The sequence below is a fragment of the Salmo salar genome, chromosome 14, assembly GCF_965601325.2.
Source record: "Salmo salar chromosome 14, fSalSal1, whole genome shotgun sequence".
NCBI lineage: Eukaryota > Metazoa > Chordata > Actinopteri > Salmoniformes > Salmonidae > Salmo > Salmo salar.
Window position 1 is genome coordinate 77,373,620 of NC_138304.1, and position 22,395 is coordinate 77,396,014.

Sequence of the window (22,395 nt, forward strand, 5' to 3'; positions counted from 1 at the left end):
CTTGTCTATGATGTCATTATGTGGAATGGACCAGTGGTTGGCATAGAAACAGGAGCAGGTGTGTGGGGGGGGGAGATTTATGGGGGTGGCACTTTGATATTCAGCTCAGGGAGACATGTCCAGTTACATGGAAAACATTATTTCAGCCTGTTGATTAGGGATAACTATGAGTCATGTTTCAACGATATATATATATTTACAGCTCATATCGAAGCTGTTCTATGCGAACATTGAATTGGAGCAGAGTAATACAAATATTGTTAACTTAAGTGTAGGCTATCACTGAAAGGGAGGCAATTCCTAGTATAGGCTATACATGTTTGCATGCGTGGTAAAGATCATTTTAATTTAGAGTATGTAGACCTAATACAGCTAAAGCCTAGCATACATTAGTCGATTTGAAACAAACATACCATCATGTTATGAATATAAATAGGCTACACGTCATGGTTGCTTGCTTTCACATGTAGGCTACACATGATTTGAATTGTGTTGGGTGTGTGGGATGATGAGAGGGTGTGGTAGGCAACATCTAAACAAAATGGATGTTAATACTTTCAAATTGTTTGAAATACTGGTTAAGATAAATGATTCACCTGAGAACCACTATAGCACCAATAAGATAGACCGTGGCAAGGTGCGTGAATGGTCTATTTATGCCGAGGACCAGAAATGTTCGATGGGGGGGGGAGGGGATCCACGATGCTACGTTTGGTACCCACTGAGGTGGTGCTTCTTGGTTCTCGCTTCACGCTTCCTCTTCAGTCAGTTGGGTTACGGGGAGTCTATCCACGTTTGAGCAGCAGCAGCATCAAACGTCCTGTCATCCCGTGGACACAATTCAAGCTGGGGATATAGTGAAAGCCAAATTCATATTTACGGTGAGATGATGCTGTTACCTTTACTAAAATGAAACTCAGCAAATTAGTTATAATTAGCCTACATAAGCCTAACGTTACCCCGTTGTTATCTGGATGTGCGTACATCCCGAAAGATCTTGCGCACGGGCCACGATTTAGGGTGTGAAAATCATCTTGTGTTTTATTGAAATGTAGCCTATCTATTTATGCGTCGATGCAGACTTAAATTGTGGATATTTATTATTGCCTATTTAACATGACAGTATGCTGTCTAACATTATATCCACATCATCCCGCAGCCCTGCGTAAAAATGCAGTCACGACAATGCCATATCTCTTCAAATAATGAGATTGGAACTGCGTTCGGTTTTAAAGAATTAATTTGACCGAAAATAATATGTTGAATATTGAATTTAGATCAACAATTGAGCTAATTGCTTAAAGTCAGTTGTAAAAGACGCGCTGCTTTTGTTGTACTGCGTTAAATATTGAATTATTGGTTACCCCAAAATAAATGATATTACTAGCATACTATCTTAATTTTCGCAGTCGTATTGCCTTGTGTTTTGACAAATGTGTTATAATTTTGCAATTGTCCTTCACGAAGGCGACTCATCGTGATTGTGTTGGTGGGGGGATGGTAAGGGGGATTCCATGTCGACTGAATGCCAACCGTCCGTAATGCAAGTTATTGGCAGACCATTTCTGACATAATAAACGTACATGTGTGACCTTGCAAAGATCTCAGATGGACCATCATACTGAGGTCGAAGTAAAGCCGCGCTACTTTTGGCCAGCCAAGACATGTGCATGCTTTGCTTCCATCTATGACGACCTTGTCTCAGATGGCGCCATTTGTTGCTAATGTTCAACGGGTTTACTATTTCCCTTATCAAATACATATTTCCTTGACCATTAAAATAATCATGCCTGCACAACATAATTAGCATATATAGTGCCTGTAGATTTAGATTTTTTGGCATGCAGAGGCGTCATGCCCAGTGGCACATGTCCCCACAAGTTTGTGAAAATATTACATTTTTTCTTAACATTTTTACTCTGTAATACTACAAGCCACAGCAATTTTATGAAGTTGGCTTTAGCTAGCCCAGATAGGTTCCCAATCTCTCATAACTAGATACCAAGAAGCCATTGCAGGCTATATATCAAGTTAGAGTAGCTAGCTTGTCTATCTATCTTAGCTGGTATGCCTGGTGGCAAGGTTGGTAGACTTTAGAAAAGCAAGAAGTAACTAAATAAGACTCACATTCCTTTCAATCTTTTACCCAGGCTACCCAATGAACTTGTCAAGGGGACGTTGGACTGTTGGGACTGACAGTCACAGGGCCTCTGGTTCAGGTCGTGGTCGGACTACCCCCTTGAATTTGTCACCTTCATGTGAGAAGTGGGATGGCACCCCAGTGCAGCCATTAGCAGTGTTCTATGGTGTGAGGGAATCGCTAGGGTAAAGTACTGGGACGCCAGTACTTTCATCCTCACTCTTGCTGCTTTTGGCAGGCACCTCTTAGGCTAATGGGTCACCAAGTGGCTCTTTAATCATTTTGTCTGCCACCCTGTTGTAAGGAAGGAATTCCCTGAAGAAGGCTCTCCCTCTCACTCTCTCTCTCTCCTCTCTCTCTCCTCTCTCTCTCAAGTTCTATCGCCCCTTTTCTCAATGTATCTCTTCCCTTCTGTCTGTGCATTGTCTCATGTCCTGTCTCACTTCCTTTGCTTTCTTCCTCCCTCTCACTATCACTCTCTAGATGTTTCTCTCCCCTCCCATCTGCTCACAGTCTCGAACCTCAATCTCTTTCTCAGAACACAGTCTTGATGCAAAAAGTTAATCCTCTCACTCCTGTACTATTGTTTTCCCTTCGTATAATCCCAACACATGACATGAGAGGATTAATAATCCTCATTAGCCATTTGAAGCAATCACCGCTTTAAACACCCCAAAATGGCATTATAGGTAAAGAAGAGCATTAGAGTTTATCTCCAGTCCTTGTCAAATATGAAGTGGACAGCTGTTTCAACAAAATACATATAGTTACTGGGTTTCAGCCTTGTACAATGGGCTTTCGGTACTTTGTTGTCAAGGAAAATGTGTCCACGTCCATAGATTGAGATAATAATGAATTGTAAAAAGCAGAAAGATAAAATAAGGACATACAGCCCATCCCCCTAGGCAGCCAGTTCGAAACATTGCATTTGAAGCTCAGTTACAATTTGACCCACCCATTTGATTCTGTAAAAAATTTAGATTCTTGTATCAACACATCTATTCATCATTGTCTTACAAAATCCAATGCTATACTAATAAATGCTATATTTATTTGTTTCACATTTAGAGAAAGAGACCATTGCACGTTTACCGCAGTGATAGGCAGACATACTGTAGATAAAAGGCTCCCAAATAATATTGTTATCGGTGATGTTGATTGTATCAAAATATTCCCACCTTCTCGAATGGTGGCCACCATTTTAAATTTGACTTTGGGAACAGGAAACTGTCTCTCAGCGTATATACGGTGCATTCACAATGTATTCAGACCCCTTGACTTTTTCCACATTTTGTTACGTTACAGCCATATTCTAAAATGGATTCAATAGTTTTTTTCCCTCATCAATCTACACACAATACCCCATAATGACCAAAAAAAAACACGTTTTTAGAAATGTTTGCAAATGTATTAAAAATACACAACTGAAATATTACATTTACATAAGTATTCAGACTCTGTATTCAGACCCTTTACTCAGTACTTTGTTGAAGCACCTTTGGCAGCGATTACTGCCTTGAGTCTTCTTGGGTATGACACTACAAGCTTGGCACACCTGTATTTAGGGAGTTTCTCCCATTCTTCTCTGCAGATCCTCAAGCTCTGTCAGGTTGGATGGGGAGCATTGCTGCAAAGCTATTTTCAGTTCTCTCCAGAGATGTTCGTTTGGGTTCAAGTCCGAGCCCTGGCTGGGCCACTCAAGGACATTCAGAGACTTGTCCCAAAGCCACTTCTGTGTTGTCTTGGGGATGTTGTCCTGTTGGAAGGTGAACCTTCGCCCCAGTCTGAGGTCCTGATCACAATTGGCTCAGCGTCGTCCAGGGTTGGCTGGTGTAGGCCGTCATTGTAATTAACAATTTGTTCTTAACTGATTTTCCTAGTTAAATAAAGGTTAAATACAAAATCTGTGCCTCAGCACAATCATGTCTCTGAGCTCTACAGACAATTCCTTAGACCTCAAGGCTTGGGTTTTGCTCTGACATGCACTGTCAACTGTGGGACCTTATATAGACAGGTGTGTGCCTTTCCAAATCATGTCCGATCAATTGAATTTACCACAGTTGGACTCCAATCAAGTTGTAGAAACATCTCAAGGATGATCAATGGAAACAGGATGCGCCTGAGCTCAATTTCGAGTCTCATAGTAAAGGGTCTGAATACTTATGTAAATAAGGTATTCATGTTTTTTAATTTGAATACATTTGCAAACATTTATAAAAAAACTATTTTCGCTTTGTCATTATGGAGAATTGTGTGTAGATTGTTGATATATATATACACACTACTATTCAAAAGTTTGGGTTCACTTAGAAATGTTCTTGTTTTTGAAAGAAAAGCACTTTTTCCCCCATTAAAATAACATAAAATTGATCAGAAATACAGTGTAGACATTGTTAATGTTGTAAATGACTACTGTAGCTGGAAACGACGCCAGGACAGCGGAGTCAATCACCGCCTTCCGGAGACACCTGAAACCCCACCTCTTTAAGGAATACCTAGGATAGGATAAAGTAATCATTCTAACCCCCCCCCCCCCCCCCTTAAAAGATTTAGATGCACTATTGTAAAGTGGTTGTTCCACTGGATATCATAAGGTGAATCCACCAATTTGTAAGTCGCTCTGGATAAGAGCGTCTGCTAAATGACTTAAATGTAAATGTAATGTAATGAAACGGGCAATTTTTTATGGAATATATCCATAGGCGTACAGAGGCCCATTATCAGCAACCATCACTCCTGTGTTCCATTGGCACGTTGTGTTAAAAGTCCAAGTTTATCATTTTAAAAGGCTAATTGATCATTAGAAAACCCTTTTGAAATTGTTAGCACAGCTGAAAACAGTGAACAGGTGACTCCGGAATGCTGGCCTTCAAGGCAGAGTTGCAAAGAAAAAGCAATATCTCAGACTGGCCAATAAAAATAAAAGATTAAGATGGGCAAAATAACACAGACACTGGACAGAGGAACTCTGCCTAGAAGGCCAGCATCCTGTAGACACCTCTTCACTAAGTGTTATCCACATTTTACAGGCTTTTTACTTCCAGTATGGTCAATTCTGCATCTTAACATGTGAGAGAGGCCATTTTCAAATAAAGCAGTATAAGTCAAAAGCAACATTATTTGTGCATTGCACTAATACACACTTGGATTCATACTCTTACTTTATATTATTTCAAATGTCCTTTCCATATGTTTGAAAAAATATGCTTTTGACTTATCCATGTCCACTAGGAATTGCTGCTACCTTTCTCAGTATGTCGCTGCTATAGTTTCCCTGGTGTTGAGTTGTTATCAGATGAACACCAGACACAATATGTCAACAGGAGAACAGCAAGCCATTCCTAATCAGTTCAGAGAGTGTAAATTGAGATAAGACGCTGCTTGGCAACTGCTTAGAAATACTCTCCCCCTAGCAACAGTAACAGGCTTACTCATTTATTGAGCATTATAGAGATGGAATGGTACTTAAAGGGGCAATCTGGGATTCGCAAAACAACAAATTGCTACCCCGCCACTTGTTTTGATAAAGAGCTGAAGGATGGAGCTATGGATGTAAGGACTCCATTACATCACAATTATGGTTTCAAACATGTTTTAAACGATACAGTATTTGTTTACAATTATATACTGACCCCAACTCTGATTCTGAAGTATGGTCCATGTGACTGACAATGTGTTTGCGCTTTCCCTCTGTAGAGGAGCTGTCCATCACAGAACGGGCCCTGTGATCCAATTCAGCTCAACTCTCCGCCACCCTGTTGAGGGTAAACTGGAACGCTACCTGACATAAACACTCCCCAGAGATTCCTGAGTTCACAACCTACTTTTCAGGTGATAAACCCCTGCCTTTGAGATTCCTCAACACTTCAATAATGGAGGACGGCTATCAGAACAAGACAGCCTTTATAAAGGGCGCCAAAGACATTGCCAAGGAGGTCAAGCGCCAGGCGGCCAAGAAAGTGGGCCGCGGTGTGGACAAGATGACCGACGAGTACAGCAAACGCTCATACGCCCGCTTTGAGGAAGACGACGACGATGACTACCCTGTAGTGCCTGGGGGACAGGACGGTGGTTACTACCGGGGCGACAGCCAGGCAGCCAATGACGATGAAGGTGGCCACAGCGACTCCACAGAAGGTCATGACGAAGACGACGAGATCTACGAGGGCGAGTACCAGGGAATTCCCCGTGCTGACTCGAGCAAGGCTGCTGACGGCCTAGCAGGGGGAGATGGGCAGCAGTTCAGGGACATGGCACAGTTTGAGGGGGAGCGGCGGAAGGACCAAGAAGAGCTAGCCCAGCAGTACGAGACCATCCTGCAGGAGTGTGGCCATGGGAAGTTCCAGTGGACCCTCTATTTTGTGCTGGGGCTGGCGCTCATGGCAGACGGTGTGGAGATCTTCGTGGTGGGCTTTGTGCTCCCCAGCGCCGAGAAGGATATGTGTCTGTCAGAGGAAAGCAAGGGCATGTTGGGTAAGTGTGACCCTTAAACTGTGTATTTTTAACTGATTTGATTGATTTACGTGCTAGGTAAGTGAACCCTTATATTTTTTGGGAGCGTGTTGAAGACTGTATTTCTCTGATCGAGTGTCAAATGTGGGGGGGTTTATCGGTCCCAATGCAAATTCAATTAAACCCTGTCGTTCTGCGGTAATGCATGCTCTGCAGCTTGCTTTGATCTTGTCTCAGGCACGTCTGTCTGTCTCCTGACACGTTCCTTCCTCTTCCGCTGACACAGAGAGTTCATTCTCACATAAAGGGGAAAACCATCTATAAATAGCCCCCTCCATGCCACACCTACCCCCTTTCACTGCCCTTGAGCTTTGTGTGTGTGTGTGTGTGTGTGGTGTGTGTGTGTGTGTGTGTGTGTGTGTGTGTGTGTGTGTGTGTGTGTGTGTGTGTGTGTGTGTGTGTGTGTGTGTGTGTGTGTGTGTGTGTGTGTGTGTGTGACGGTGTCTGCCCACTCACACACCTAACCGCAGGTTCACACAATGCAATTGGCAGCAAGCACAAATGCAAGTCTTTTTAGGGGGGTACATTGCAAGACAGTCATTTATGTGAGTTTTGATAACCAAGTCTCAAGATGTGAGGGATTTACCGTAGAACTTTGAACCCAAACCGATAAGATTAGCATTCTTGCATCGTTATTTTGTTGAAATATAATTTAATTTCTGAGAAATTAAGCTAATTGATTGCACCCAAATTGGCCATTTCAATATATAGGATTCATATAATATAAACGTTTGACTGTTTATTTTGATTCCTCATGTCTAACTCATTGTTAGAAAAAAGTTAGGTACTATATTTATGCAATATTATATGAATCCTATACATTTCAATGGAAATTTGGGTGCCATCAATTAGCATAACTTCAAAGAGGTCAAATGATATTTCAACAAAATAATGTTGCAGGAATGCTAATCTTATCTGTTTCTAACAACAGAAACGATTACAGAACAATCTGAGATGGGTGGGTGTCGAAATCCTCTTGTGCTTTTTGAGGTGGAACGACCCACGTGTTGTGCCGAAGGATAGCAAATAAAGCAGCCGTATGCACAGGTCTGATTGAAACATGAATATCTCTCATTGTCTCTCTCCGTCCTCTGCAGGTCTGATTGTTTATCTGGGAATGATGGTCGGAGCATTCGTGTGGGGTGGGCTCGCTGACCGGATCGGCCGACGGCAGTCCCTTCTTATCTGTCTCTCCATCAACAGCGTCTTCTCCTTCTTCTCCTCATTTGTTCAGGGCTACAGCACCTTTCTCTTATGCCGACTACTTTCTGGTGTTGGGTAAGATTCTGAAAACTGATGGATGGTGAATGAGTGACACACAGATGCAGGTGGGCTTAATGGGCTTAAGGGCTTTTTAGTATAGTTGCAGTGCCTTTAGAAAGTATTCACACCCCTTGACTTTTTCCACATTTTGCTGTGTTACAGCCTGAATTTAAAATGTATTAAATTGAAATGTTGTGTCATTGGCCTACACAATAGCCAATAATGTCAAAGTGGAATTCTGCTTTTTTATTTTTATTTTTTACAAATGAATAAAAAATTAAAAGCTGAAATGTCTTGAAATGTAAATGTATTCAACCCCTTTGTTATTGCAAGCCTAAATAAGTTCACGAGTAAACATTTTCTTAATAAGTCACATAATAAGTTGCATGGACTCACTCTGTTTGCAATAATAGTGTTTAACATGATTTTTGAATATTGAATTTCTAACACAGATTCAACCACAAAGACCAGAGAGGTTTTCCAATGCCTCGCAAAGAAGGGCACCTATTGGTAGATGGGTAAACAAAATGAGCATACGTTGAGCATGGTGTAGTTATTTATTACACTTTGGATGGTGTATCAATACACCTAGTCACAAAGATACAGCCGTCCTTCCTAACTTAGTTTCCAAAGAGTTAGAAAACCAATCAGGAATTTCACCATGAGACCAATCAATGGTGACTTTAAAACAGTTACAGAGTGTAATGGCAGTGACAGGAGAAAACTGAGGATGGATCAACAACATTGTAGCTACTCCACAATACTAACCTAAATGAAAGAGTGAAAATAAGGAAGCCTGAATAGAATTTTTATTTTTTTTCAAAACATGCATAAGGCGTTCAAGTAAAACTGAAATAAATGTGGCAAAGAAATGAACTTTCTGTCCTGAATACAAAGCGTTATGTTTGGGGCAAATCCAACACAACACATCACTAAGTACCGCTCATATTTTCAAGCATTGTGGTGGCTGCATCATGTTATTGGAATGCTTGTTTTTTAGGATAAAAAGAAACAGAATAGAGCTAAGCACAGGCAAAATCCTAGAGGAAAACCTGCTTCAGTCTGCTTTCCTACAGACACTGTGAGACAAATTCACCATTCAGCAGGACAATAACCTATAACACAAGACCAAATATACAGTGGAGATGCTTACCAAGATGACATTGAATATTCCTGAGTGGCCTAGTTACAATTTAGTTTTGAATATCTATGGCAGTACTTGAAAATGGCTTTCTAGCAGTGATCAACAACCAACTTCACAGAGCATGAAGAATTTTAAAATTAGTAATGTGCAAATATTTTACAATCCAGGTTTGCAAAGCTCTTAGAGACTTACCCAGAAAGACTCTGAGCTGTAATCGCTGCCAAAGGTGATTCTGACATGTATTGACTCAGGGGTGTGAATACTTATGTAAATTAGATATTTTGTATTTAATTTTCCCCAAATTTGCAAAAATGTCTAAAAACATGTTTTCACTTTGTCATTGTGTGTTGATGGTTGAGAAAAAAAATATATTTGAATTCAGGCTGTAACACAACAAAATGTGGAATAATTCAAGGGGTATGAATATATTCTGAAGGCACTGTTTATAATTAGGAGAGTTAGATTTTCTTGGCTTTAATGCTAAGAATGACCTTTCATCCAAATAGCACCATCTCGGAAGCTATGTAGCACTCCTACCACCAAATATTCTCTTCAAGTTTGATTTCAGTTAACCTCCAGTGGTTTGTTTCTCTATGCTAATCCTTGCAGGATCGGTGGTTCCATCCCCATTGTGTTCTCCTACTACTCAGAGTTTCTGGCCCAGGAGAAACGTGGGGAGCACCTCAGTTGGCTCTGCATGTTCTGGATGATTGGTGGCATCTATGCCTCAGCTATGGCATGGGCCATCATCCCACACTATGGTGAGTAGCCTATGGCAGGAATTCAATCATCACGGATATAGCCCCAAAAGTGCTCAAAGTGCCTTACCACAAAGTTGTATCTAGTGATTACGCAGGGATACAGTTTGTGCTTCGTCTTATTTCTCTCTCTCTGCTCCTCTCCTCCCAGGCTGGAGTTTCCAAATGGGGTCAGCGTACCAGTTCCACAGCTGGCGTGTGTTCGTTCTGGTGTGTGCATTTCCCTCTGTTGCGGCTATTGCTTCTCTCACCACCATGCCAGAAAGCCCTCGCTTCTTCTTAGAGGTAAGCAAGGGTCGTCCATATAAAAGCAGTTTACCCAAGTCCAATTCTAACCTCAATAATTTGATGCCTTATATATAATTACCTGAGTTGGCTATTGAACAGCAGTAAATATTGCAGATCATACCTTTAACCTCCCTGGGCTAGGTGGGACGTTTGCATCCCACCCTAGTCAACAGCCAGTGGAATCGCGTGGCGCGAAATACAAATACCTAAAAAAATGCTATAACTTCAGTTTCTCAAACATATGACTATTTTACACTAATTTGACACCCACCAAGTTTGGGGCTCACTAAACTCAGAATTACTATTAGAAAAATTGGATTACCTTTACTGTTCTTCGTCAGAATGCACTCCCAGGACTTCTACTTCAACAACAAATGTTGTTTTGGTTCCAAATAATCCATAGTTGTATTCAAATAGCTCCGTTTTGTTTGTGCGTTCAGGTCACTATCCGAAGGGTGACGCGCGAGCGCATTTTGTGACAAAAAAAATGCAAAATATTCCATTACCGTACTTAGAAGCATGTCAAACGCTGTTTAAAATCAATTTTTATGCTATTTTTCTCGTAAAATAGAGATAATATTCCAACAGGGCAACGTTGTATTCATTCAAAGGCTGAAAGAAAAAAATGGAGTAGTCTCGTGAACGCGCATCTCAGTCTCACTGTCCCCAGGCTGACCACTCACAAACAGAGCTGCTGTTCTTTGCCCAGAGACAGCAGACACCCCATTCCACTTTCTGGTGGCTTTAGAGAGCCAATGGAAGCCTTAGAAAATGTCACGTTACAGCACAGATGCTGTATTTTCGATAGAGATGCAACAGAAGGACAACAAATTGTCAGACAGGGCACTTCCTGTATGGAATCTTCTCAGGTTTTGGCCTGCCATATGAGTTCTATTATACTCACAGACACCATTCAAACAGTTTTAGAAACTTTCGAGTGTTTTCTATCCAAATCTACTAATTATATGCATATTCTCGTTTCTGGGCAAGAGTAGTAACCAGTTTAAATCAGGTACGTTTTTTATCCGGCCGTGCAAATACTGCCCCCTAGCCCAGACAGGTTAAAGGCACAATCTGGGATATTGTTAATTTAGTATTTTCAATTCTTCAGATTTACAGTGCATTCAGGAAGTATTTAGACCCCTTTTCTTTATTTAGACTGTTTCCACATTTTGTTACGTTACAGATTTATTCTAAAATGGATTAAATAAAAATGTTCCTCATCAATCTACACACAATACCCCATAATGACAAAGCAAAAACAGGTTTATAGAAATTTTTGCAAATGTATTAAAATTTTAAAACAGAAATACCTTATTTACATAAGTATTCAGACCCTTTTCTATGACAGTCGAAATTGAGATCAGGTGCATCCTGTTTGCATTGATCATCCTTGAGATGTTTCTACAACTTGATAGGAATCCACCTGTGGTAAATTCAATTGATTGGACATGATTTGGAAAGGGGCACACACCTGTCTATATAAGATCCCACAGTTGGCAGAGCATGTCAAAGCAAACACCAAGCTCTGAGGTTGAAGGAATTGTTCGTAGAGCTCCGAGACAGGATTGTGTCGAGGCACACATACAATAGTCCATAATGTCAAAGTGTAATTATGTTTTTAGAATTTTTTACAAATTAATAAAAAATGAAAAGCTGAAATGTCTTGAGTCAATAAGTATTCAACCCCTTTGTTGTTGCAAGCCTAAATAAGTTCAGAAGTAAATATTTTTTTAACAAGTCACATAATAAGTTGCATGGAATCAGTCTGTGTACAATAATAGTTAAGCATGATTTTTCAATGACTACTTCATCTCTGTACCCCACACATACAATTATCTGTAAGGTCCCTCAGTCGAGCAGCAAATTTCAAACACAGATTCAACAACAAATACCAGGGAGGTTTTCCAATGTCTTGCAAAGAAGGGCACCTATTGGTAGATGGGGGGGGGGGGGGAAGCATACGTTTAATATCTCTTTGAGCATGGTAAAGTTATTAATTACACTTTGGATGGTGTATCAATACACCCTGTCACTACAAAGATACAGGTGTCCTTCCTAACTTAGTTGCCAAATACTTAGAAAACCGCTCAGGAATTTCACCATGAGACCAATCAATGGTGACTTTAAAACAGTTACAGAGTTTAATGGCTGTGATAGGAGAAAACTGAGGATGGATCAACAACATTGTAGCTACTCCACAATACTAACCTAAATGAAAGAGTGAAAATAAGGAAGCCTGAATAGATATTTTTTACTTCTTCAAAACGTTAAAGTATAACTACAATAAATGTGGCAAAGAAATGAACTTTCTGTCCTGAATACAAAGCGTTATGTTTGGGGAAAATCCAACACAACACATCACTAAGTACCGCTCATATTTTCAAGCATTGTGGTGGCTGCATCATGTTATTGGAATGCTTGTTTTTTAGGATAAAAAGAAACAGAATAGAGCTAAGCACAGGCAAAATCCTAGAGGAAAACCTGCTTCAGTCTGCTTTCCTACAGACACTGTGAGACAAATTCACCTTTCAGCAGGATAATAACCTAAAACACAAGGCCAAATATACAGTGGAGATGCTTACCAAGATGACATTGAATATTCCTGAGTGGCCAATTTACAATTTCGGCTAGAAAATCAATGGCAGTACTTGAGATTGAATTAACAGAGGAGCTCCAGAGTTTCTCTGCGGAAATGGGAGAACCTTCCAGAAGGACAACCATCTCTGCAGCACTCCACTAATCAGGCCTTTATGGTAGAGTGGCCAGAAGGAAGCCACTTCTCAGTAAAAGACACGACAGCTCTCTTGGAGTTTGCCAAAAGGCACCTAAAGGACTCTCAGACCATGAGAAACAAGATTCTCTGGTCTGAGGAAGCCAATATTGAACTCTTTGGCCTGAATGCTCTAGAGTGCTCAGGACCTCAGACTGGGGCAAAGGTTCACCTTCCAACAGGACAATGACCCTAAGCACACAGCCAAGACAACGCAGGAGTGGCTTCGGGACAAGTGTCTGAATGTCCTTGAGTGGCCCAGCTAGAGCCCGGACTTGAGCCCAATCGAACATCTCTGGAGAGACCTGAAAATAGCTGTGCAGTGATGCTCCCCATCCAACCTGACAGAGCTTGAAAGGATCTGCAGAGAAAAATGGGAGAAACTCCCCAAATACAGGTGTGCAAAGCTTGTAGCATCATACCCAAGAAGACTCAAGGCTGTAATCGCTGCCAAAGGTACTTCAACAAAGTACTGAGTAAAGGGTCTGAATACTTACGTAAATTTGAATTATTGTACATTTGTTTTGCAAACATTTCTGTAAACCTGTTTTTGCTTAGTCATTATGGGGTATTATTTGTAGATTGATGAGGGGGAAAATGATGGAATCCATTTTAGAATAAGGCTGTAACGTAACAAAATGTGAAAAAGTCAAGCGGTCTGAATACTTTCTGAATGCACTGTACACATTGATTCTTGAGCTTAACACGACTTACTCTAGTAGCGTAACCCAAAATATAAGGTTTTATTGCAAATTAATGGAAGTTATATTAAGGCACATTACAGTACACCCTTAGATACTTCACACAGATATGATGTTTCACAATACTCGTAATGTGTTTCAACTGTAAGTGTTTTTGATGAAATATGCAATCATTTCCCAACAGAACGGCAAACACGACGAAGGCTGGATGATTCTGAAACAAGTTCACGACACCAACATGAGAGCAAAGGGACACCCAGAGAAGGTGTTTTCTGTGAGTATTTCTGAGACAAATATGTAAAGTCTTTTAATTAAAACGTTATTCTGCAAAAAGGGTTTATGAAGTTGTATTGGCCTGTCTAGAGGTCGACCGATTAATCAGAATGGCCGATTAATTAGGGCCGATTTCAAGTTTTCATAACACTCGGTAATCGGTATTTTTGGCCGCCGATTATTTATTATTATTATTATTATTTATTTTTTTACACCTTTGTTTAACTAGGCAAGTCAGATTAAGAACACATTCTTATTTTCAATGACGGCCTAGGAACGGGGGTTAACTGCCTTGTTCAGGGGGGATTCGGGGATTCGTTTTTGCAACCTTCTGGTTACTAGTCCAACGCTCTAACCACCTGCCTTACATTGCACTCCACGAGGAGCCTGCATGGCAGGCTGACTACCTGTTACGCGAGGGCACCAAGAAGCCAAGGTAAGTTGCTAGCTAGCATTAAACTTATCTTATAAAAAAACGATCAATCTTAACATAATCACTAGTTAACTACAAATGGTTGATGATATTACTAGTTTATCTAACGTGTCCTGCGTTGCATATAATCGATGCGGTGCCTGTTAATTTCTCATCGAATCACAGCCTACTTCGACAAACGGGTGATGATTTAACAAGCGCATTTGCGAAAAAAGCACTGTCGTTGCACCAATGTACCTAACCATAAACATCAATGCCTTTCTTTAAAATCAATACACAAGTATATATTTTTTAATCTGCATATTTAGTTAATATTGCCTGCTAACATGAAATTGTATCACTGCTCTTGCGTTCATTGCCTGGCTCGTTGTGAACTAATTTGCCAGAATTCTACGTAATTATGACATATCATTGAAGGTTGTGCAATGTAACAGGAATATTTAGACTTAGGGATGCCACCCGTTAGATAAAATACGGACCGGTTCTGTATTTCACTGAAAGAAAAAAACGTTTTGTTTTCGAGATGATAGTTTCCGGATTCGACCATATTAATGACCTAAGGCTCGTATTTCTGTGTGTTTATTATATTATAATTAAGTCTATGATTTGATAGAGCAGTCTGACTGAGCGGTGGTAGGCACCAGCAGGCTCGTAAGCATTCATTCAAACAGCACTTCCGTGCGTTTTGCCAGCAGCTTTCGCAATGCATTGCGCTGTTTATGACTTCAAGCCTGTCAACTCCCAAGATGAGGCTGGTGTAACCAATGTGAAATGGCTAGCTAGTTAGCGGGTGTGCGCTAATAGCGTTTCAAACGTCACTCGCTCTGAGACTTGGAGTGGTTGTTCCCCTTGCTCTGCATGGGTAACGCTGCTTTGAGGGTGGCTGTTGTCGATGTGTTCCTGGTTTGAGCCCAGGTAGGAGCGAGGAGAGGGACGGAAGCTATACTGTTACACTGGCAATACTAAAGTGCCTATAAGAACATCCAATAGTCAAAGGTATATGAAATACAAATCGTATAAAGAGAAATAGTTCTATAATAACTACAACCTAAAACTTCTTACCTGGGAATATTGAAGACTCATGTTAAAAGGAACCACCAGCTTTCATATGTTCCCATGTTCTGAGCAAGGCACTTAAACGTTAGCTTTCTTAAATGGCACATATTGCACTTTTACTTTCTTCTCCAACACTTTGTTTTTGCATTATTTAAACCAAATTGAACATGTTTCATTATTTATTTGAGGCTAAATTGATTTTATTGATGTATTATATTAAGTTAAAATAAGTGTTCATTCAGTATTGTTGTAATTGTCATGATTACAAATAAATAAAAAAATTGGCAGATTAATCGGTATCGTCTTTTTTTGGCCCTCCAATAATCGGTATCGGCGTGGGAAAATCATAATCGGTCGACCTCTAGTCCTGTCCTAGCTGTTTGTTTTTGTGTAACCTCGTCCGCAGGCTGGAAGTGTCTGATGAGACTATTATTTGTTTAATGCATATGCTAGACCTACTATTTTTGGTTCGTTTTTTTACCACCCCAAATGAGAAGTTCCCTCACAGGAAAATTGAGTTGTTCTGATCTAATCTAATGTATACATGTACTGCATACAGATGAGTTGAAAATGGAAGGTCTTATTTTCCCAGGTCACTACCATTAAGACTGTAAAGCAGATGGATGAGCTGGTGGACATGGGAGGAGACATATCAACTTTGCGACGCTATAAATTGAAGCTGACCAGCCTATTCCACCAGGTAAGCGTCATGTTTAAGATCCTATACAGGTATGAGAATATGATGGTTTTATGTGTATATATATTATATTTCATACAGTATATGTTCATTTACTGTATGAGACTGCATAGATTATGTACGCCACTTAGCACACGTTTTATCCGAAACGACCAAAGCCCAATTTCTGCTAAGTGGGTTTTATAGTGTGTTTTTGTGTTTTTAAACCGAGTCAGCTGTAAAACCTAGGTGCATATCTTAGTAATTTTCTGTGGGTTGCTATAGGTGCGGAGTAACTTCTTGGCCATCTTCAATCCAGAATACAGAAGGACCACCTTCATGATGATGGCTGTCTGGTTTACCATGTCGTTCAGGTAGCAGAACCAGGGCCATGACCTTAGTTGTTATCAGTGGCCTGTGCACAAACTGGTTCTTTTCTGATCAATCAGAAAGCTCAAGAAATGTTTTATCATATCAAATCTAAAAAGGTTTATACAAAATTGTGTCTCCTGCCATCTTAACAGACTGGCCATTGAGGTTCATACTTAACTCAACTGATGTCAACATAGTGAAAAATGAAGAAACATAGTCATGTTTATTTGGTTAAACTACTTTTGTATTTTACTTCTCCCCCAGCTACTATGGGCTGACAGTGTGGTTCCCTGACATGATCAAGTACATCCAGAAGCAGGAATATGCCTCGCGCACCAAGTTCTTCACCAAGGAGCGAGTGGAGCATGTCACTTTTAACTTTACCTTGGAGAACCAGGTGCACCGCCAAGGACAGTACTTCAACGACAAGTCAGTCCTCATGATATTACACAGAACTTTGTGAATTTGCAAAATGCCATTCTGTATCTAATCAGGAATGGTTAACTGTGCTGGCCTTAATTTCACAACTATGCAATGGACACTAATTGGTAGACGACTCTAATACAGCTGGGCCATTAAATGTAAGGTCTTTCTTACTTTACCATTGTCTGCAAGGTTCATCAACCTTAAGATGAAGTCCATGGTGTTTGAGGACTCAGTGTTTGAGGAGTGCTACTTCGAGGACATCACCTCTAGCAGAAGCTTCTTCAGAAACTGCACCTTTATCGCAACTCTCTTTTACAATACAGGTAAAGTCTCTCCCAAAACAAGAAGCATAAAACGATACAGAGTAGAGCTTAGAATATTTAGGAGCCCAGTCCATGCCTAGCATTGACCTGGGCAGTATCCTACCCATGGCCCATTCTTGACACCTCTCTTGCTTTCAATTCCCTTGTCAGACTTGTTCCAGAACAGAATCATCAACAGCAAACTGGTAAACAGCACCTTCCTACACAACAAGGAAGGCTGTCTGCTGGACTTCACTGATGACAACAACGCCTACATGATCTACTTTGTCAGTTTCCTGGGCACATTGGCTGTGTTACCCGGCAACATTGTGTCAGCCCTGCTGATGGACAAAATTGGACGTCTGAGGATGTTGGGTATGTCACGCCTTCATGAATGTGTTATTAATGCTTTATACAACATTCAAAGAAAAGGTTCTTCTTGTGAGATTATACATCTGGTGATACATGAACCATGCAGGCTTTACTATACCACAGTATTTCATGATTAGCCTACTACAGAAAGAGCCCTTATCTTAGATTTTTTTTCTCTCTCTTTCTCTTCGCCCTCAATCTCTTTTCCTACACAGCGGGATCAAGTGTCATATCTTGTGTCAGCTGTTTCTTCTTGTCATTCGGCAGTACCGAGTCGGGAATGATCGCCCTCTTATGTCTCTTTGGCGGCATCAGCATAGCTTCCTGGAATGCCCTGGATGTGTTGACTGTGGAACTGTACCCCTCAGATAAAAGGCAAGCGCACCTACCTCACATTTTTTAAAGTGTTACAGCTCCTTCTTGCACAGTGTATAAAGGGGTATTTTATGCAGTTGGATTTACTGAAAACATATTTAAGTTTTCATGTTAAGTTTTGAGAAGTTACTCTGCCAATTTCCATTATCTTCTCTTTTTTAGGACCACTGCATTTGGCTTCTTAAATGCCCTTTGCAAGCTGGCTGCTGTCCTCGGCATAAGCATCTTTCAGTCCTTCGTAGGCATCACCAAGGCTGTGCCCATCTTGTTCGCTGCGGGCGCACTCGCAGCCGGCAGTTTCCTGGCTCTAAAGCTGCCTGAAACACGGGGCCAGGTGCTGCAGTAGCACAATTCACCACCAGAAGGCAGAAGAGTGTAGCTGCGGTGGCCACATTGCAACCAGGACCCGACCAACCATACAATCTCAGCCCATTAAACACCAAAAAACTGACTATCGTCAACAGTATCACAACAGTCCCAGATTACTGAGAATAAATGAGGATAGCATCATACTTAAAATGCTGATGTAACCCATTTAGCCAGCACAGACTAGCTGACATCTTCACCACAGCATAAAATAGCACATTGGGTTTTCTTCTAAGAGATCCTACAGATTAGACGGAATGAAATCCTGCCAACACAGATACAAGTTTATAAACCACTGCCAAAGGATGCAAAGATACTGCTTGATAGCTACAATGCTGAATGGGGATAAATTGATCACAGATACTTCCCAACAAAAGAGATCAAACATCTATACACCATCAATTCATTCTAGCATCCATAGCTGACCATCATGCCATTCAAATAAGGTTACAGATGCCCTCCAATAGATTTCCACCTGAAAATAGCTTTCACTGTAACTTAGCTTCCTACTGAAAAGGCGGAGCTCAAATTAATACTTGAATATTAAATAGATGTTTTTCAGCTTTGGCTGATTATAATAGTGGTGAATCATACTTCAAAGCTTCTTGTCCTTTGTAATCTGAATGGACTTGATGAGTGAAAGCCGTATGATAGAAGCCCATTTGTTGATCAGGCTATTGCTTGCATCTTATATCCTCTGTCCTTTAGGATCTGGGAGGAAGAAAGGACAGGATCATTGTCATTTAAATCTCTTATTGGCTTCCTCTGAAAGAGAATATTACAAACAATATGTCCCTTACCAGGTGACATGCACCAAGCTCCCTGCTTCAAAATAATGAGATATATTATTTGTCCAAACGTGGCATTGATACTAGTTATGTTATCATATAGAAAACAGACTGTACATGTGTGTTGAAGGTATATTGTAAGAATTGAAATAACGACATGACCAATAACTGGTAAATATTTTAGCTTATTTATTGATGGCAATTTGAAGGGATCGTTTTTTGTTTTATATTCGTATTTATTATGGATCCCCATGCACACTAAACAATTACTGTATTTGTTTTTCTGCATCAGATTTACTTCAAGCAGTGAAATACTGCATATGTCTAAATCATTTTATGTTGTGTGTGAGATGGAGGGAGATGGAGAAAGAGTTACATCATGTGTATCCTTCTGTATGGTTCTTGTAATTGGTTATATGAGACCTCTGGGACACTCATTCATGTACATTGATCTACATTGATAAAGTGCATCATTGGGACCCTGTAAAGTTATTGGAATGCCAGACAAAGACGAGTGAATACGATAACAACCTATTTAACACATCAGTGGAGATATCCTTTCATTTTGAAAATCTACAATATTGTTACTTTGAAATAACGAATACGTCAATGAGTCCAGGATTACAACTCATGCTTCCTGCGTATCACACAGTGGTCTTATGCTCTCTTTGCATCAGCATTCAATTTAGCAGAGGCCAACATGCCCTGCCCTCTGCTGTCTATTAAGGCATATAGAACATTATACCTAGGAGGACCGAAGTCAGCCCGTTCAGTCGCCAAGCAATGCAGTATTAATGAAGCACAAATGAATCCATGTACACTGTTACGAAGCACATTATCCTTCAGTCATACGGCTCATGTGAATATAGCAACTAGTCACTCACAGATTCATTTGAAGGGCTCAATTAAATGCAAACTGTTTTTTTTCCCCCACCGTAGTATAAAACACTATTTTTCCCTGTGATAAGAAATGTAAAATGTATTGCCCCCCCAAAAAATAAAAAAAAAGAATAAAATTCCCTTCAGAGGGAGGGCATGTACGTTGGCAAGGCAGGCTTGGTTGAATCTGGCCCTTTGTTGATTATTATGTGCTTACTTGTCACCATGTCCACGCCATCCCTTTTAATCTTTGTGTCACAAGTGTGGTGACAATCAGTGAGAGAGCTGATCTCTCCATTGCTCAGCTGTAGTGTGAGTGTGATATCTGACTGCAGGGAGATTGGGCTTGTTAAATGTGTGGCCTGTGGGATTTCTCTGTTGCTGTGTGCTTGGTACAAGAGCAGTGTCTTCCAGTGGTACTGGAATTATTTCTTCAAATCGGATCTCTTTAGTGTTGCGTATGTCTGTATGTGACATCTATTGTTATTTGTGTGTGCACATAACTGACAAACTTGTTCTAGACCTAGTGTGTTTGAGTGAGTTTGCGAAAGATAAGTGTAAAACAATGTGTGTAGATTGAATTTGTGATCTCTCTTGTGCTCTCTATGTGTGAGTGCGTGCATGTGTGTGTGCGTGCATGTGTGAGTGAGTGCGTGCATGTGTGAGTGTGAGTGCCAAATATTTTTCTACTTCTGTTGTTCTGGTGTTTTCATCCCTAAGAACGAGCACAGGTCAATAGGGGCCATTATAACATATCTATGAACTAAAAGACTAATGCAATAGATATCTAGATCAATGTGATGTTCTTTATAGTGTCAGCCTTGGGCGCTCTTTTGCTGATTGGGTCTCCGCCAAACAAATGTTTTCCTCTGAAAAGCGATATTTTGTCTCTGTGATTGCCTGACAGGTTGCGTGGTAATCATGAGAAAAGCACATGACATTTGTACAAAGCAAATTCAAATGACATGTGTTACCAATTGCAGAGTGGTTTTGGGGAGTGTCAAAATCCCAGCCATTATCCCGTTCAGATGCGTGTAGTTTCCAGCATAAGAATCTGGACTCTAGTTTTAGACCCATCAACCTTTAAACTTTTCTCTGTTCATATCTCTCTAAGATCAAAGGTCCCTGTGGCAGGCTTGTCAAAGTAGCCTTCACAGTAAGCAGGATGTTAAGCGTGCTTGTAGTGTATGATCTCTCTGGCTGTTCGTATTCCTGGTCTGTTTGTCCAAAGCAGGAGCTGCTTTTGTATTGCTGTCGTATGGTGACACTTTGGGTCTTTATGTACAGTATCAGTTCCACGACCGCTTTTGGTCAGAGTGGGATGACTTGGTGCAAGTTTAGTCTGTGTTTTTTAAAGTATGCTGTTGTTGGTAAGTCTGGTGATCCTGTTAAATGGTTGTACTTCTCTCTGCTTTCAGTGGAGGTTAAAGTTCAAGGAGAAAAGAAATCAAAGCAATAAAAGGGATATCTTTCACCCTTTCCTAGTGAACAGGCACAAGCATAGATGGGTTTCCAAAAGTAAGTATTTCAAAATGGCCGCCATGTTTTCATCAAAAGAGCGCCCTCAGTAAATTAAAGCTCATGTCCACTTAGATGAAACTGCCGTTTTTTTAATGTGACTTAAAAATCAACGTGTAATCATTGTACTGTGTGTAGAAACTGTAGATGTTTGTACGTATGAGTATAAAATATGTGGACAAAAAAAGATCAAGGAAAACACTTTGACAATACTGTCAACATGACAGAACACTATTGTATGTTGTCTTTGTTTTGTAAATGACATTTAAGAAAAAACGTGAATAAATTCTTCAGTAATCACTCCCATGGGATGTTGAGAATATTTTACAGTGATGCTGACCAGGTGCTGTGTGTATTTTATGTGAGAATTGTTACTTATGATGGGATTCAAATTTGTGGGCCATTTGTCTATCCAGTTCTATGAAGAAAATAATAAACTACTATGGACGTAAAAACAAAGTCCTTTCCCTGTTTGTGATAAGGATATTGTGTGTGTGTGTGTGTGTGTGTGTGTGTGTGTCACCGTAGGAATCAACAATGCTGAATGCTGCTCTAAAATTTGTAACAAACACAAGGCCTCTTACACATCACTGTTCCTTCTATCAGTTAGCAGGATGGCCATCCTTAACTGTAAGGCCACAGACTCACTGTTATATGTTTGTCTAGAAGGCCATTTTAGGTTCCGCTGCCAAAATATTGACGCACTTAACGTACCCAACAGAGTCATGGAAATGACCGTCTAAGGTCAATGAACTGTATTTTATATATTGTTCCCAACACAGTGCTTGTAGCTGTGCTGCCCCATTATCTTGGAACACTTTGCAGAAGGGTTTACAACTCGATCATTTTATTCTGATTGATGATTTTAAATCCCAGATTGGAGGGATGTGCTGACCACAGATTGTACATGTTTTTAAACCTGCTCTCTTATGCACTTTGCACTGTTTTAACTTCCATTCATTGTTATTTTTAGGTTGTGT

General features: G+C 40.4%; 1 protein-coding gene across 1 annotated transcript; it reads left to right on the forward strand.

Moving 5' to 3' along the window:
• The first annotated feature begins 557 nt into the window (after positions 1 to 557).
• LOC106570185 (synaptic vesicle glycoprotein 2A) lies at positions 558 to 21,874 on the forward strand. The gene is made up of 13 exons (XM_014142232.3): positions 558 to 881; positions 5,837 to 6,613; positions 7,750 to 7,930; positions 9,669 to 9,820; positions 9,969 to 10,102; positions 13,764 to 13,853; positions 15,934 to 16,041; positions 16,303 to 16,391; positions 16,654 to 16,818; positions 17,005 to 17,138; positions 17,289 to 17,492; positions 17,705 to 17,864; positions 18,027 to 21,874. The coding sequence occupies exons 2-13, from the start codon at positions 6,013 to 6,015 to the stop codon at positions 18,208 to 18,210; spliced, it is 2,202 nt and encodes a 733-aa protein (XP_013997707.1). The 5' UTR covers positions 558 to 881; positions 5,837 to 6,012; the 3' UTR covers positions 18,211 to 21,874.
• The last annotated feature ends 521 nt before the right edge of the window (positions 21,875 to 22,395 follow it).

Coding starts and splice junctions, on each gene's coding strand:
- LOC106570185 (XM_014142232.3), top strand. CDS start 6,013: ATGGAGGACGGCTATCAGAACAAGACAGCCTTTATAAAGGGCGCCAAA. Junction 10,103..13,763: donor GCCCTCGCTTCTTCTTAGAG/GTAAGCAAGGGT, acceptor ATTTCCCAACAG/AACGGCAAACACGACGAAGG. Junction 16,042..16,302: donor TGACCAGCCTATTCCACCAG/GTAAGCGTCATG, acceptor GGGTTGCTATAG/GTGCGGAGTAACTTCTTGGC.